Source organism: Lithobates pipiens, unplaced genomic scaffold, assembly GCF_037356315.1.
Source record: "Lithobates pipiens isolate NorthernLeopardFrog02 unplaced genomic scaffold, aLitPip1_a1.2 Scaffold_16, whole genome shotgun sequence".
Classification (NCBI taxonomy): Eukaryota; Metazoa; Chordata; class Amphibia; order Anura; family Ranidae; genus Lithobates; species Lithobates pipiens.
In genome coordinates, this window is record NW_027507748.1 from 249,155,022 (window position 1) to 249,171,160 (window position 16,139).

The 16,139-nt window shown below is 39.8% G+C and overlaps 1 protein-coding gene across 3 annotated transcripts in view; it reads left to right on the forward strand.

The window, feature by feature from the left end:
* MDM4 (MDM4 regulator of p53) overlaps positions 1-16,139 on the forward strand; it is a 207,819-nt gene that overhangs the window by 136,755 nt on the left and 54,925 nt on the right. For all 3 annotated transcript variants that reach the window (XM_077481257.1, XM_077481259.1, XM_077481258.1), the window contains 3 exons: positions 10,854-10,915; positions 12,631-12,706; positions 12,903-13,054. In XM_077481257.1, the coding sequence (XP_077337383.1) occupies positions 10,854-10,915; positions 12,631-12,706; positions 12,903-13,054 (290 nt within the window). The remainder of the gene's footprint in view (positions 1-10,853; positions 10,916-12,630; positions 12,707-12,902; positions 13,055-16,139) is intronic.

Genomic DNA, 16,139 nt, shown 5'->3' on the forward strand with positions numbered 1-16,139 from the left:
AGTTTACAGATGTACTCAGTTATGCCTAATCATCAGGCCCAGGATTTGGCCGGTATATCAGCATTGTGTTTCACAGTAGACTCTATGATAGATGCTATTCTGCAGGCCTCACGGCTCATGCTTGGGCTGGTACATGTGCATAGAATCTTATGGTTGAAAAATTAGTCAGCTGAAGCGCCATGCAAGAAGCTCTTGGCCAGTTTCCCTTTTGATGGTGAACGGTTGTTCAGAGACTATCTGGATAAGTATATTCATAGAATTTCTAATGGGGAAAGTAACCTTTTACCGATTTTAAGAAGTTTAAGCATTTTTACTTTTAAAAGTACTTCTCCAGTGCCAGGGGCAGCAGCCTCCAGGCAGTCACAGCGGTCTCCACCATCAGATTCAAGAGGTAAACCTCAGAGTCAGTCCCAGGGCCAAAAGAGGACCTGGGGGAGGAAACCCACAAAACAAAATCTAATACAGTTTTCAAGGGTCTGGCAGGAACAATGTCAAGGTAGATGGGTGGCTTCCTCAATTTCTCTAGGTTATAAACTAGAGTTCCGAGAATTCCCATCTCGTTTTCTCAGATCAAATGTTCCCAGAGATCCAATAAAAAGTCTCTCCTTCTAGCTCTGGATCATCTCTTATCTCAAGGAATGATATCGGAGGTCCCCTTGGAAGAGCCAGGTTTAGGCTTTTATTCAAACCTGTTCATGGTTCTAAAATCAAACGGGGATGTCAGACCCATTTTAGGTCTCAAACACCTAAAGCGATTTTTAATTATCCATTCCTTTTGCATGGAGTCAATACGATCAGTAGTCTCCATCCTACAAGGGGGAGAACTTCTGGCATCAATCGACATCAAGGATGCTTATCTCCATGTGCCAATTTTCCCCACTCATCAGAAATTTCTACACTTCGAGGTAGAAAATCTTCATTTTAAGTTTGTAGCTCTACGTTTTGGTCTGGCTACTGCACCTTGAGTGTTCACAAAGGTCCTGGCTCCTCCTTTAGCCAGGTTAAGCGCCAAAGGTATAACAATACTAGCCTTCTTAGACAATCTACGCTTGATAGATCAATCAGTAACCCGCTTAAACCAAACTTTGTCACCGCAGTCAGCTACCTAGAAGACCTAGGTTGGATTCTCAACCTAGAGAACTCCCTAAAACCATCAAGGAGATTGCAGTACTTGGGGCTTATCATAGATACAGCTCAGAAGAGGGTGTTTCTGCCCCAGGAAAGGATCAGTTCCATAATGGAACTAGTTCAGTTGGTCAAAACAAAGAAGAATCCTTCAGTTCAACTTTGCATGAAATTGTTGGGAAAGATGGTGACTTCTTTTGAGGCCATTCCTTATGCGCAGTTTCGTTCAAGACTGCTACAAAACAGTATCCTGTCTACTTGGAACAAGAAGGTCCAAGCTCTGGACTTTCCAATGCATTTATTCCCCAATGTGTGTCAGAGCCTCAATTGGTTGATATCCAAGAATCCTCAGGGAAATCCTTTCTGCCAGTCATCTGGAAGCTGGTAACAGATGCCAGCCTTCTGGGCTGGGGAGCAGTCCTGGAAGAAGCATCTATCCAGGGGAAATGGTTCAACTCAGAGAGAACCTTGCCCATCAATATTCTAGGCAGTACGTCTGGCCCTGGAGGCCTGGAAGCTCAGACTACAGAATTATCCTGTCGGGATTCAATCAGACAATGCCACAGCAGTTGCCTACATCAATCACCAAGGGGGCACGAGAAGTTGTGCCGCCCAAAGAGAGGTGAATCATAGTCTTCCTTAGGCAGAAAGCAACATTCCTTGCCTATCAGCAATTCTCATTCCAGGGATAGAAAATTGCCAGGCAGACTACTTGAGTTCACGGGAGAATGGTCCCTTCAGCCCGACATTTTTCTGTCATTACGTCAAAAATGGGGAGCTCCGAACGTGGATCTGTTTGCGTCAAGGTTCAACAAGATCGACAACTTTGTGTCAAGGACAGGGGATCCAATCGCATGCGGAACAGATGCCTTGGTCATTCTGTGGGGTCAGTTCTCACTGATCTATGTGTTTATCCTGTTCTGCTTCCGTGGCTTCTTCGCATTATCAAGCAAGAAGGCAAGGAGGTGATTCTTATGGCCCAGGAGAACTTTACTCCTTTTACTGAGATCATAAAAATGGCGGTAGAGGACCCTTGGACCCTACCACTGGGGCCCGACCTTCTTTCGCAAGGTTCGGTATGCCATCCTACCTTACAAACGCTGAATTTAACGGTTTTGGTTATTGAGACACACATTCTAAGGGCTGTCATCTTCAGTAGTTTCTACTGTGGTTAATGCTAGGAAGCTGTCCTTCAGAATCATATGCTTTAGAGTCTGGAAGGCATATGTCTCCTGGTGTGAATTCAGGGGTTGACACCCCAGAAAATATGTCATGAATCATTGAATTCCCACAGATAGGATTAGAGATGAAGCTGGCCTTGATTACTATCAAGGGCCAGGTGTCGGCCTTATCTGTATTTTTTCTACTTTTTCTACTTTTTCTACTTTGTCTACTTGCTTCACACTCTCTGGTTCGTAATTTTATTCAGGGGGTAACGTGGTTTAATCCCCCAGTTAGGTCACCCCTGAACCCTTGGGACTTAAATTTAGTCCTGTTGACTTTACAAAAACAGCTTTTTGAGCCAATTCGAGATATTCCCTTGGTCCTATTGACGAGGAAAATTGTTTTTTTGTTTGCCATATGTTCTGCAAGAAGAGTATCGGAGTTGGCTTCTTTCTTGTAAAGAGCCATATTTGATTATTCATAAGGATAAGGTTGCATTATGACCTCATCCCAATTTACTACCAAAGGTGGTATCCGGTTTTCCTTTAAACCAGGATATTGTTCTGCCTTCATTTTTTTTCCAGAACCCACGTTTCTTTTGGAAGAAAGGACACTACATTCTCTTTATGTGGTGAGGGCAGTCAAGGTCTATTTGAAAGTGACCGTTCAGATTCGTGAAACAGATGTTTTGTTTATGTTGCCAGAAGTTCCGAAGAGAGGACAGGCAGCATTGAAGTCTACTATTTCTAAATGGATTTGTCAAGTGATTGTTCAAGCTTATGGTTTCAAGGGGAAAATTCCTCCTTTTCATGTTAAAGCGCACTCCACCAGGGCTGTTAGAGGCTTGGTGATGCACTGCCCAAGAAGCACTATGGCTCAGATCTGCAAAGCCGCAACTTGGTCTTCAGTCCATACATTTACCAGATTCTATAAAGTAGATGTAATTGGTGATGAGGATATCGCCTTGTGGGCGCAGTGTGCTGCAGTATAAGTCCTCTAGTCTCTTGGAGCCCTACTTTGGTTCTTTCTCCCTCCCTTCAGTTGCCATGGCTATGGGACATCCCACATAGTAACTACTATAGCTCTGTGTCCCGTGATGTATGATAAGAAAAGAGGATTTTTATAACAGCTTTCCTTTTCTTTGAAGTACATCACGGGACACGGAGATCCCTCCCTTCTTTGGTATACACATGTATTGCTTGGCTACAAAACTGAGGTACTCCCTGTAGTGGGTGGGGTTATGGGTTATGGGGAGTGCACGCTTTTTCTTAGGGCGTGCCAGTGTCCATCATCTGAAGGTGGCCTATAACCCACATAGTAACTACTATGGCTCTGTGTCCCATGATGTACTTCAAAGAAAATGGTTTTACAGGTAAGCTGTTATAAAAATCCTATTTTCTCATGGTCAGTATATTTTTTTGCAGAATTAAAAAAAAAAAATTAAGTAGGAATGGACTTTGTAGGTATAATTAAAAGACATTTATAAAATTTATTGTAGCAAAATAATTTTTTTTTTTTTAATATGGACAAGTATCAATGCACATATACCATACAGCTAAAAAATTCCACAGACCATCTAGTGGCCAATTGATCCTCAATATAGAGCTGAGGTATATATCATAACATCCCTGAGACTAAGTTGTCCAATATAATGACACAGTAGGTAACCTGAACAGGTACTATCCTGGTGAGAATATTGAAGGGTGTCAGTATAGCCAACTCAGGGTATGTCCGTTCTGCTTGTTATTTGTTCAGCCTAAGCTTGACTAGTTTTGCGCACCAGTGCGCTTCTTCTGGAGATAATCATATAGAACTAGCGGTAATAACACTTATTGCCAATGAAACAGAGCAGCTGGATGGGTGTGGGGATATCAAGGAACTATGCAGGACTTAATGACCTATATGGGGGCGCAATATAGCAAAGTGTATATATGTCTGTATAATCCTATATACCTGGAAATCATATTTAAATGATTTCATGGAGGATACGACCATATAGACACTTTGTTTTATTGCCTTAGTAGTCGCTTCCTGTAGATTGCGCCCCCATATCTGCCTTTAACACCTGCACGGTTCCTTGATATCTCCGCACCTGTCCATCTGCTCTGTTTTATTGGCAATAACCCTCTACCACTATTAAATATCACTATTTCTATATGATTATCTCCTGAACAAGCACATTGGTGCACAAAACTAGTAAAGCTTAGACCGAACAAATATCGAGCAGAACTGATGTTATATTCTTAATATCTAAAATTTTATTTGGCTTTATTATACTTTATTTAGAATATGAATTCTCCATAATTGTGTGTATGATAACTTCGGATTAATATCTCCAGATGACATGCTGAAACTGAAAAAGTAAACATTTAAAACCTGTCAGGATTTTGATGAATATTGTAAATCTTCTATATGTTTTTAAAGACATATTCCTATGTAACTGATATTTTGTTTAAAGTCTAAAGCTCTCCTTCCCCCACTTCCTGTGATTAGGAGAAGGTCTGTATGTCTGAGTGATACCAGATGTTTAATAGCTATGGTAACCACTCCTTGGCCCACACCCTTGTGAGGGAGTGTTTAATTAGAAGGAGGGTTTATTCTTTTGGCACGAATTTAGAAGCTTTGAGTTCATATAAGCAAAAGCTAGTTGGAAGACGTCCCTTCTGCATCTACACTCAGCTCTGAATACATCCATGTATTTCAGCACACAGACTTTCAGCTATTCTTCAGCATACAAAGGGTTATTCCGCCAATTTAGATTCCATGAGCACATGTTTTAATGTTAAGAATTCTACTATCTTTGAAACAAATGAACAATACTAGAATTTTATCATTGTACTATTTAAGTATTATTTTTCTACTTTAGTGTGTACAATAAAACACACATTTTGATTTACGCTGAAATTAGTCTCACAATCGTAAGTTTGTCTTACTAACTATCTATCTATCTATCTATCTATCTATCTATATATATATATATATATATATATATATATATATATATATATCTCTCTCTCTCTCTCTCTCTCTCTCTCTCTCTCTCTCTCTCTCTCTCTCTCTCTCTCTCTCTCTCTCTCTCTCTCTCTCTCTCTCTCTCTCTATATCTATATCTATATCTATATATATATATATATATATATATATATATATATATTTACAACTGACAGACCCCAGGTTGTCTATATTGACCCCCTTCAATATTCTCGCCGGGATAGTACCTGTTCAGATTACCTACTGTGTCATTATATTGAGCTATTGTTCTTACCATTCTCAGGGATGTTATGATCCTTTATAGCTTAGCTCTATATTTGTTGAAGATCAGTTGGACCACTAGATGGTCAGTGGATTTTTTTAGCTCACAATGTATGGTATATGTTCTTTTCTACATGTCTATGTTAAAATATATTATTTTGCTACATAAAAAATTATGTAAACTTTTAGGCCGCTTTCACACTACCGCAATTTTTCTGCCATTTCAGGGAATGCCTGTGTAAACTTGAGATCTATGGACCTCAACTCCATCAAAGTCGAACCAAAGTAGTACAGGGACTACTTTGAAGTTGCACAGATATGAATGGTACTCATTGGAAATTATGGGATACGACTTGTCATGCGACTTTGCAGTCTCAAGTTACACAAGTGTGATAGGGGCCTTAATTATGCCTACAAAGTCTATTACTACTTCATTTTCAATTTTTCTTTATACACTATGCCACGTCCTAATAGTTATCTTTTTGGTGTCCACAGTATGCACATTAGGACATCGCTATTTTGACCATTAGAATTAAAAACACAACACACATTTTTAATTGGTATCAGTATTCGTATCCGTGTCAGTATGTTTTATGTAGGGGGGAAGCAAAATGTGGACTATTGTTTCTGTGCTGTACTACAGGTACAAACACCATTACGTGTGGTATGCTTTTTTTTTTTTTCTCATCTCATCAGTACAAAAGTATAGAAGGGTTTAGTTATGTTTTAACAGCTTGCCGTCTAGCGCACAATGATATACGTTGGTACAATGACACATCTGCGCAAATGGGCTTACCTGTAAGCCCCATTTAAATAGTGGGCTAGTGTGTGCATGCATGCTCATGGGTCAGCTATCTGCCAGTGGCCCACGATCTTGACACCGAAGCAGAACGGGGAGATGTCTATGTGAACAAGGCATTTCCCTGTTCTGCCTAGCAACATGACAGGGATCTACTCCTCCCTGTAATCAGTGGCAGTGATCTCTGTCATGGTCTCGTGAGCCCATCCCCCTACAGTTGGAACATGCTGAGGGAACACATTTAACTTCTTGATCGCTCCCTGGTGTTAAACCCCTTCCCTGCCAGTGACGTTTACACAGTAAGTGCATTTTTATAGCAATGATCGCTGTTTAAATGTCACTGGTCCCAAAATAGTGTCAAAAGTGTCCAATCTGTCCGCCGCAATGTCACAGTCACAATACAAATTGCAGATTGCCACCAGTACTAATTAAAAAAAAAAAAAAATTATAATAAAAATGGCATAAATCTATCCCCTATTTTGTAGATGCTATAACTTTTGCATAAACTTATCAATATACACTTATTGCAAATATTTTTGGTAAAAAAAAAAAAATGTAGAATACACATTGGCCTAAACTGAGGAAGAAATGTTTTTTTTTTTTTTTTTTTTTTTTTTGGGGGGGGGGGGGGGGATATTTATTATAGCAAAAAGTAAAAATTATTATTTTTTTTTTTTTTTTCAAAATTGTCCCTCTTTTTTGTTAATAGCACAAAAAATAAATACCCTTAGAGTTGATAAAATACCATCAAAAGAAAGCTCTATTTGTGGGGAAAAAAGGACGTCAATTTTGTTTGTGTGCAACGTCGCACGGCCGCGCCATTGTTAGTTAAATCGACGCAGTGCTGTATCGCAAAAAATGCTATGGTCAGAAAGTGGGTAAATCCTTCCTGGGCTGAAGTGGTTAACGTGTATTGTGTAGGTTATCTTTGCTCACTTCTCTTTTGAGACTGGTATTTGCCTAGCTGTCATGCTGATGCTTTGACTTGCTGGTGCTTTGACAACATGTTTTGAGTCGCTGAACCAGCCTTTTCTAACCCACCCAAGGATACTAAATAAAAAAAGTGTGTGTGTGTGTGTATGTCAATGCATTAAACTTTGACACTAATACATCCCTCACCCACACGTTGCCTTTAACAGTAATAAGATGTTAATAAAACCCCAAAAAAACACAGTTTATGCAAGTTTTGTATATATGTGGGCACCTTTTACCCATTTTGTGGTCCTTTTGTAGGTAATTTATATTTTTTTGTGCTATTTTTATACATTCAGTTTTGCTTGTTTTGTGTAAGTAAAGTCAATTTATTAAATATTAGATATTGAAAAATGCAGTAAATGTATTGTACTGTTAGGTTGTCACAGTAATATGGTTTGTTATTTATATATATATATATATATATATATATATATATATATATATATATATATATATATATACAGTATCACATTTTTGTAAATATTATTTTATTATATCTTTTCATGTGACAACACTGAAGAAATTGCACTTTGCTACAATGTAAAGTAGTGAGTGTACAGCTTGTATAGCTGTAAATCTGCTGTCCTCTCAAAAAAAACTTGACACACAAGTTGTAAACCCTTGTGTTTTTTTGACCTTAATGCATCTTATGCATTAAGGTGAAAAAACTTCTGACACTGACCGGCTCCCTGGCGCCCCCCCCCCCCCCCCCCGGGAGTTCTTGGCTCTTGATTGGATAGATTGATAGCAGCGCATCCATTGGCTCCGGCTATTAATTAAATTAAATAATGCGGGCATCGGAGGTTGAGTCTAAGTCTGGCATTCTGTGTCTGCCGCAAATGCTGGCCTTGGGAGCATGCCCACAAGGTAACCCCCAGGTATAGCACTTCTATGGGGTTTACCGATGCAAGGAGGAGCTGCGAGCACAATTGGGGGACCCCAGAAGACTATGATCGAGGTTACACTGTGCAAAACCAACTGGAGGCAAATCTATATATATATATATTTTTTTTTTATAAAAGAGGGTTTACAACCCCTTTAATGTCTAAACTGCTGGCAACAAAAGTGAGTACACCCCTATGTGAAAATGTCCAAATTGGGCACAATTAACCATTTCCCCCTCCCCGGTGTAATGCGACTCGTTAGTGTTACAAGGTCTCGGGTGTGAATGGGCAGCAGGTGTGTTAAATTTGGTGTTATTGCTCTCACTCTCTCCTACTAGTCACTGGAAGTTCAAAAAGGGACCTCATGGCAAAGAACTCTGGGGATCTGAAAAAATGAATTATTGCGCTACATTAAGATGGCCTAGGCTATAACAAGATTGCCAAGGCCCTGAAACTGAGCTGCAGCATGGTGGCCAAGACCATATAGCGGTTTAACAGGACAGGTTCCACTCAGAACAGGCCTCATCATGGTCGACCAAAGAAGTTAAGTGCACATGCTCAGCGTCATATGCAGAGGTTGTCTTTGGGAAATAGATAAACGAGTGCTGCCAGCATTGCTGCAGAGGGTGAAGGGGTGGGGGGGTTAGTCTGTCAGTGCTCAGACCATACGCTGCACACTGCATTTAATTTGTCTGCATCACTGTTGTCCCGGAAGGAATCCTCTTCTAAAGATGATTCATAGGAAAGCTCGTCAACAGTTTGCTGAGGACAAGCAGACTAAGGACATGGATTACTGGAACCATGTCCTGTTGTCTGATGAGACCAAGATAAACTTATTTGGTTCAGATGGTGTCATCAGGTGAGGATTACAAATACAAGTGTGTTTTGCCCTTAGTCAAACATGGTGGTGGGAGTTCATTGAGGGAACCATGAATGCCAACATGTACGGTGACATATTGAAGTAGAGCATGATTTCTTTCCTTTGGAGACTGGACCGCAGGGCAGTATTCCAACATAACCCCAAACACACCTCCAAGACGACCACTGCCTTGCTAAAGAAGCTGAGGGTAAAGTTGATGGACTGGCCAAGCATGTTTCCAGACCTAAACCCTATTGAGCATCTGTTGGGCATCCTTAAATAAAAGGTGGAGAAGCGCAAGGTCTCTAACATCCATCAGCTCCGAGATGTTGGCATGTAGGAGTGGAAGAGGACTCCAGTGGCAACCTGTGAAGCTCTGGTTAACTCCATGCCCAAGAAGGTCAAGGCAGTGCTAGAAAATAATGGTGGTGACACAAAATATTGGCACTTTGCGCCCAATTTGGTCATTTTCACTTAGGGGTGTACTCATTTTTGTTGCCAGCGGTTTAGACATTAATGGCTGTGTGAGTTATTTTGAGGTGACAGCAAATGTACACTGTTATACAAGCTGTACACTCACTACTTTCTATTGTAGCAAAGTGTAATTTCTTCAGTGTTGTCACATGAAAAGATATAATAAAATATTTATAAAAATGTGAGGGGTGTACTAATTTTTGGGAAATACTGTATATGTATGTAGCTGCTCTATATAGCTGAATGTGTGGGTGCTTTGTGGCAGTGCTTGTTCTTCCTTGCAGCAACGTGCTGTTTTGAGTAGGGCTGCAACTAACGATTATTTTCATAATCGATTAGTTGGCCGATTGTTTCGATTAATCGGTTAATAACCTTAAAAAAAAAAAAAAAAAAGTGGGTCAAATTGACGTTCATTTTCAACCACAGTGAGGGGAAAATTTGGAAATAATAGAAAACTTCTTGTTCAAAGGAATTTTCAGACAGTGTATGTGTTTTTTGTTCAGAAATTAAATGAAAATTTCAGACAAAATTCTTTCATTCAGCGAATGTACACAGAGTTTTCATCTGAATATTCTCACCTGAAAATTGATCCGTGTGGCCAGCATAAGGCTCGGTACAAACCTATGCAGTTTTTGCTTTCGATCTCTGCAGTACTTTTTGCTGTGCGTTTTTATTTTTGTGCATGTGATCTTACTGCAATTTGCGTTTTTTGGGCAGATTAAAAAACACAAATTGCTGCAAAAAAAAAAAAACGAATTACATTCTTTTCTGCAGCTTCTCCATTGGAGTATATTGAACCAAAAAAGCACCGTTTTGCGTTAAGTCTCTGACCCTTTCCAAATATGCAGCGGCTGAAAAAAGCACAGATATGAACGTATCCCATAGGAAACCATGTAAATGAACTGTAGTGCGTTTCTGCAAAAAGCACCAATAAACTTATAGATGTGAACCAGGTCTAAGATGTTTAGTAACATAATGGGGTTAAAAAGACTAAAATTAGCCCTTTATAGTACAAAAAAGCAGATAATCACTACTGGAAGGGGTTCATTTTTTTTACTGTAAAAAAGTGAAAGTATTTACAGTAGTGATATTTTTGTACTATAAAGGGCTCGCTTTAGTTTTTTTTCATTTTTACCCCATTATGTTACTGGCCGATTAATCAATTATGAATATAGTAATCGATTAATTTCATAATCGATTAGTTGTTTCAGCCCTAGTTTTGAGCTTGGTAGTTTCAGTCCTGAGGGTTAAAATTTACATCACATGGATTAAACACATGTTACTAGGGGAGGGGTTGTTTCTTTTTTCATCCAATCCACAGATGCTGCTCAGAGTCCCTCAAGAGACCAAAGGCAAGATTCGAGCGGTTTGGAGCATCAGAAGGTAAAACCTGGTATTTATTGACCTTGTACAGAGCCCCCCTTCTCTGTACCTGCCAATGTTGGATCTCCAGGCTGTGTTTTCAAACCGTTGAGGTTCCAGTGGAGTCCATCGAGCAGGGACAGAGTTACCCATCTCTGTTCCTTAATACACGCAGCTTTTTTCAGAGCTGTATAAATGATGCAGTAGTTTTGTACCGGCCACCAGCATAGCAACGTTTTTTATTACCCTCTTTTCAGTAGTTCATACTTGCATTTTGTATGCCAAAGTCATCTACTCGAATGTTTCTCATGTATTTAGATTGCTGTGGGCAGACATTATAGTTGATGATGTGCTGGGGGGCGGGTTTGTGGATGAGTACAGTGAATGCATTTTGGATGTAAACATCTCTCTTGTATTTACCATTTGGATAAAATGTGGTTATTAATTTCAAATGGCAAAGAAAGAGCAGTTAGTGATTGTAAAGACTTGTGTGTTTTTTTTTATTTTTTTAAATAACATACCTATTCTACTTGCCTCCTCTGTGCAGTTGGTTTTGCACATAGCAGCTTAGATCCTCTTCTTATCGGGTCCTTCTTTGCTGCTCCTAGCCCTCCCTCCTTTGAGTGTCCCTCAGCCAGCAGCTTGCTACAGGGGGGCACCCAGGCCGAGTCAGAGCTCTGTGTATCCATTCAGACACTGAGCCCCGACACCACTCTCTCCTGATTGGCTGACTGACTTTGACAGCCGCGGTAGCCAATGGCGCCGCTGCTCTCACGGCCAATCAGGAGTGTCCTGGATGGCTGAGGGGATTGTGGACATTGCTGGAGAGAGAAGGGGCTCAGGTAGGTAATTGGGGAGCCCTGCTACACACAGAATGTTTTTTATCTTAATGCATAGAATGAATTAAGTTAAAAAACCTTCTGCCTTTACAACTCTAAGGCTAGGTATCCACTAGAGCGACTTTTCATGTGATTTGGAACTATAAAGTCGCATAACAAGTCGTACTCCATGATTTCCAATGAGTACTATTCATATCTGTGTGACTTCAAGACGCGACTTCTTCAAAGTAGTCCCTGCACTACTTTGGTCCCACTTTGATGCGACTTGAGATCCATAGACCTCAAGAATACACAGGCATTTCTTCAAGTCGCTGCAAAATTTAGCGACTTCTGGGACGCAATAGTGGAAACATAGCCTAAGGGAAATGTAGGCCAGGCTGTCATAAGCTTGGTGCCAAGGAGTTTTAATATACCTATGATTTGCTTACATGGTAAGCATTTCATCTAATTCACACCGCTCACATGGTTTCATTATGGAATTTTTCATATACATTATGGTTATTGGCATTTCAGAAGTTTCTTTTAATGTTGCCGTATTGATATTGCTGATGTTTAAAAACACTGAAATGATTATGTCTGAAAATCTATCGTCTTTTTTTTTTTTTTTCTAATAATGATGCTCATCTTCTTAAAAGTGCCAATATACTGTGCTTTTTTTAAAGGAGATGTGTAATAGAGCAGTGTTGCTGTGTACCAGAAATTAATTAGAACTTGTGTATGCTCGAATGCTACGTACAGCTGCAAATAATCTAATATCTTCTTCCAAGCTGTGTTTCATTTGCAAAGTGAATTTAGAATTGCATAGCGAGGTGGTCGGTACGGAATTGCTGCATCTTTTTTGTCTATCTCCATTATAGCAGTGCTAATTTTTTCTTCTATAATTTTCTGTTCTCTCAGAATCCTGACGAAAATAAATTACAGGAGATAGATGAAACAATTTTGGCTTCTTCACTTTGCAAGCGCCTTGCAGAAGGTATGTTCTGTTTAGAGCTTCTAGTGTGAATTATTTGTAATATGTCAATACTTTGCAAGTACATTTATTTCAGATAATGTTGCTTCTTCACTGCAAAATAAGATTTGGGTTCTATAACTGTATTAAATATAAAATCACAAGTTTACCTTTATTCTTCTGTATTGAATGGATATCCTATTTTCTTTTTTTTTGTTAGATGGTGAAGATTCTGCGGTTTGCAAGCAAGCTCGTCTGGACCTCCCATTTGAAGAATGGGATGGTGCTGGACTACCTTGGTGGTTTTTGGGAAATCTCAGATCAAACTATGACCCTCGAAGTCACGGATCTACGGATATTCCATCAAATCAGGTGACATACACATCTTCTTCACATCTTTGTGATTGTCTTTAAAGTGGAATTCCAGCCAAAATTTAAAAATCGAACCTTTGTTTACATAACAAATATAGTATACTTTTGTATTAGACACTATTTGAATTGCTAAATGAATGATTAGAAATTACTAATCTAGACTTTTGACAACCTTCTGGTCTCTTTTACTGACAGGCACTTCCTGGTACCGTTGTCAGTATCTGTTTATGCAGCTATGTTAAAGTCCTGCCCAGCCCTGCTTCCATCCAGACATCAGTCTCTCACACAAATGAGAATGTAAATAATAAGAGACTGGTGGATTTACAAATAATACAAATCATTTACACAAAGAAGTCAGAAGGTCCGGTCCACATATGCAGTTTGCAGAGCTTTGAATCAAAACTGACAGAGGTTGAAGGGAGCTGGATGTCGGGAGAGCTGTCAGTGTAGCCTGGAGTGCTCTGGGGTTCAGCACAAATCACAGTCCGCACAGCCCACTGCTTTACCTTTTTTATGATTCAGGAGTCCAGTCCAGGTGAAGAAAGTAACTACATGTAAGGTTTTAGGCAGAGTACGGAGAAAACCTTACCAAGCTGTCTGAAGGGTCTGAGAGCCGAGAAAGCCAAGCAGCCAATCACATCCTGCCTGGTGCAGGGTGCTACAGAATGTATAAAACAAAGGCACAGTGCTGTCACAGACAGCTCTCCCTGCTTTCAGATTCCAGAGCACAGCCAGCAAGGATCCACTAATTCTTGTTTTCCAACTCCTGGACCGGACCTTGTACATGTGGGTACCCAGCCTGTGGTTTTCTTCTTTCGTTTTAGTAACACTTTGTACAACAGGTAGGATGTAATAGTCTGCTCAGCTTCTCCTCCCCCAAAGCCTCCATGCTAGTATAAGCTAGAATGTCTCACTTCCTACTGTCTCACCTGCCAATGATTAGCAGACCACCATGCTGCCTTGCAGAAAGCCTCTCTCAAAGTGTCTCTGGTCCTTTCTTAGAGCAAGAATGTTTGTTTTTTTACTCCCAATTTTTTCACTGCACCAAAAGCAAAAATGGGCATCTACTTTATTTTTGACCTAAAATTCTCAACAATTTTTTATTTTTTGTATAAAGATTCTGTATAGAATCTACCCAACCTTTGCTTCCCTCGTTCCAGGAGACTTTTTGAACTCGAACATCAAGGCTGTCTACATGCATGCCCCATCTTTGCAGTACATCAACGCTTCCTGAAGTTTGCAGTGAAACCAATACCAGTTAATTATAATATGCACAAGGTTAACCCTTATTAACCATTTCAATACTGGACACGTTTACACCCTTTCTACCCAGGCAAATTTTCTGCTTTCAGCACTGTTGCACTTTGTGCGGTCATGCAAAACTACCCACATGAAAGTTTTTCTTCTTTTTTTTACATAGTTCTTTTGGACTGGACCATTTTGCTGGTCAATGACCAGAGGTCTTTTTACAATTTGGCACTGCGCTGCTTTAACTGGTAATTGCGCGGTCATGCAATGTTGTACCCAAACAAAATTTGCGTCCTTTTTTTCCCACAAATAGAGCTTTCTTTTAAAGGTATTTGACTGACTCTGCGATTTTTATTTTTTGCGATATAAACGTAAAAAGACCGCAAATTTTGAAAAAAAATTATATTTTCTAATTTTTGTTATTAGAAAAATCCAATAAACTCAACTTTAGTCATACATTTAGGCCAAAATGTATTCAGCCACATGTCTTTGGTAAAAAAAAAGTCAATAACTGTATATTTATTGGTTTGCGCAAAAGTTGTCACATCTACAAACTAAGGTACGTTTTCTGGAATTTACGCAGCTTTTAGTTTGACTGCCTATCTCATTTCTTGAGGTGCTAAAATGGCAGGGCAGTACAAAACCCCCCCAAATGACCCCATTTTGGAAAGTAGATACCCTAAGGAAATTGATAAGAGGCATGTTGAGCCCATTGAATATTTTATTTTTTTGCCTCAAGCGATTGAATAATGACAAAAAAAAATTTTTTTTTTTTTTACACAAAGTTGTCACTAAATGATATATTGCTCACAAATGCCATGGTTATATGTGGAATTGTACCCCAAAATACATTCTGCTGCTTCTCCTGAGTACGGGGATACCGCATGTGGTTGACTTTTTGGAAGCCTAGCCGCGTACGGGGCCCCGAAAGCCAAGAACCGCCTTCAGGATTTCTAAGGGCATACATTTGTAATTTCACTCCTCACTACCTATCACAGTTTTGAAGGCCATAAAATGCCAATATGGCACAAAACCCCCACAAATGACCCCATTTTAGAAAGTAGACACCCCAAGCTATTTGCTGAGAGGCATGTTGAGTCCATGGAATCTTTTATATTTGGCACAAGTTGTGGGAAAATTACAAACTTTTTTATTTTTTTTTATTTTTTTTTCACAAAGTTGTCACTAAATGATATATTGCTCACACATGCTATGGGCATATGTGAAATGACACCCCAAAATAAGTTCTGCTGCTTCTTCTGAGTACGGGGATACCACATATGTGGGACTTTTTGGGAGCCTAGCCGCGTACGGGGCCCCGAAAACCAAGCACCGCCTTCAGGCTTTCTAAGGGTGTAAATTTTTGACTTCACTCTAAACTACCTATTACAATTTTGAAGGCCATAAAATGCCAAGATGGCACAAAACCCCCACAAATGACCCCATTTTAGAAAGTAGACACCCCAAGCTATTTGCTGAGAGGCATGTGGAGTCCATGGAATATTTTATATTTTGCCACAAGTTGCGGGAAAATTACAAACTTTTTTTTTTTATTTTTTTTTTTCACAAAGTTGTCACTAAATGATATATTGCTCACGCATGCCATGGGCATATGTGAAATGACACCCCAAAATAAATTCTGCTGCTACTCCTGAGTACGGGGATACCACATATGTGGGACTTTTTGGGAGCCTAGCCGCGTACGGGGCCCCGAAAACCAAGCACCGCCTTCAGGCTTTCTAAGGGCGTTACAGTTTTGAAGGCCATAAAATGCCAAGATGGCACAAACCCCCCCAAATGACCCCATTTTGGAAAGTAGACACCCCTAAATTTAGGG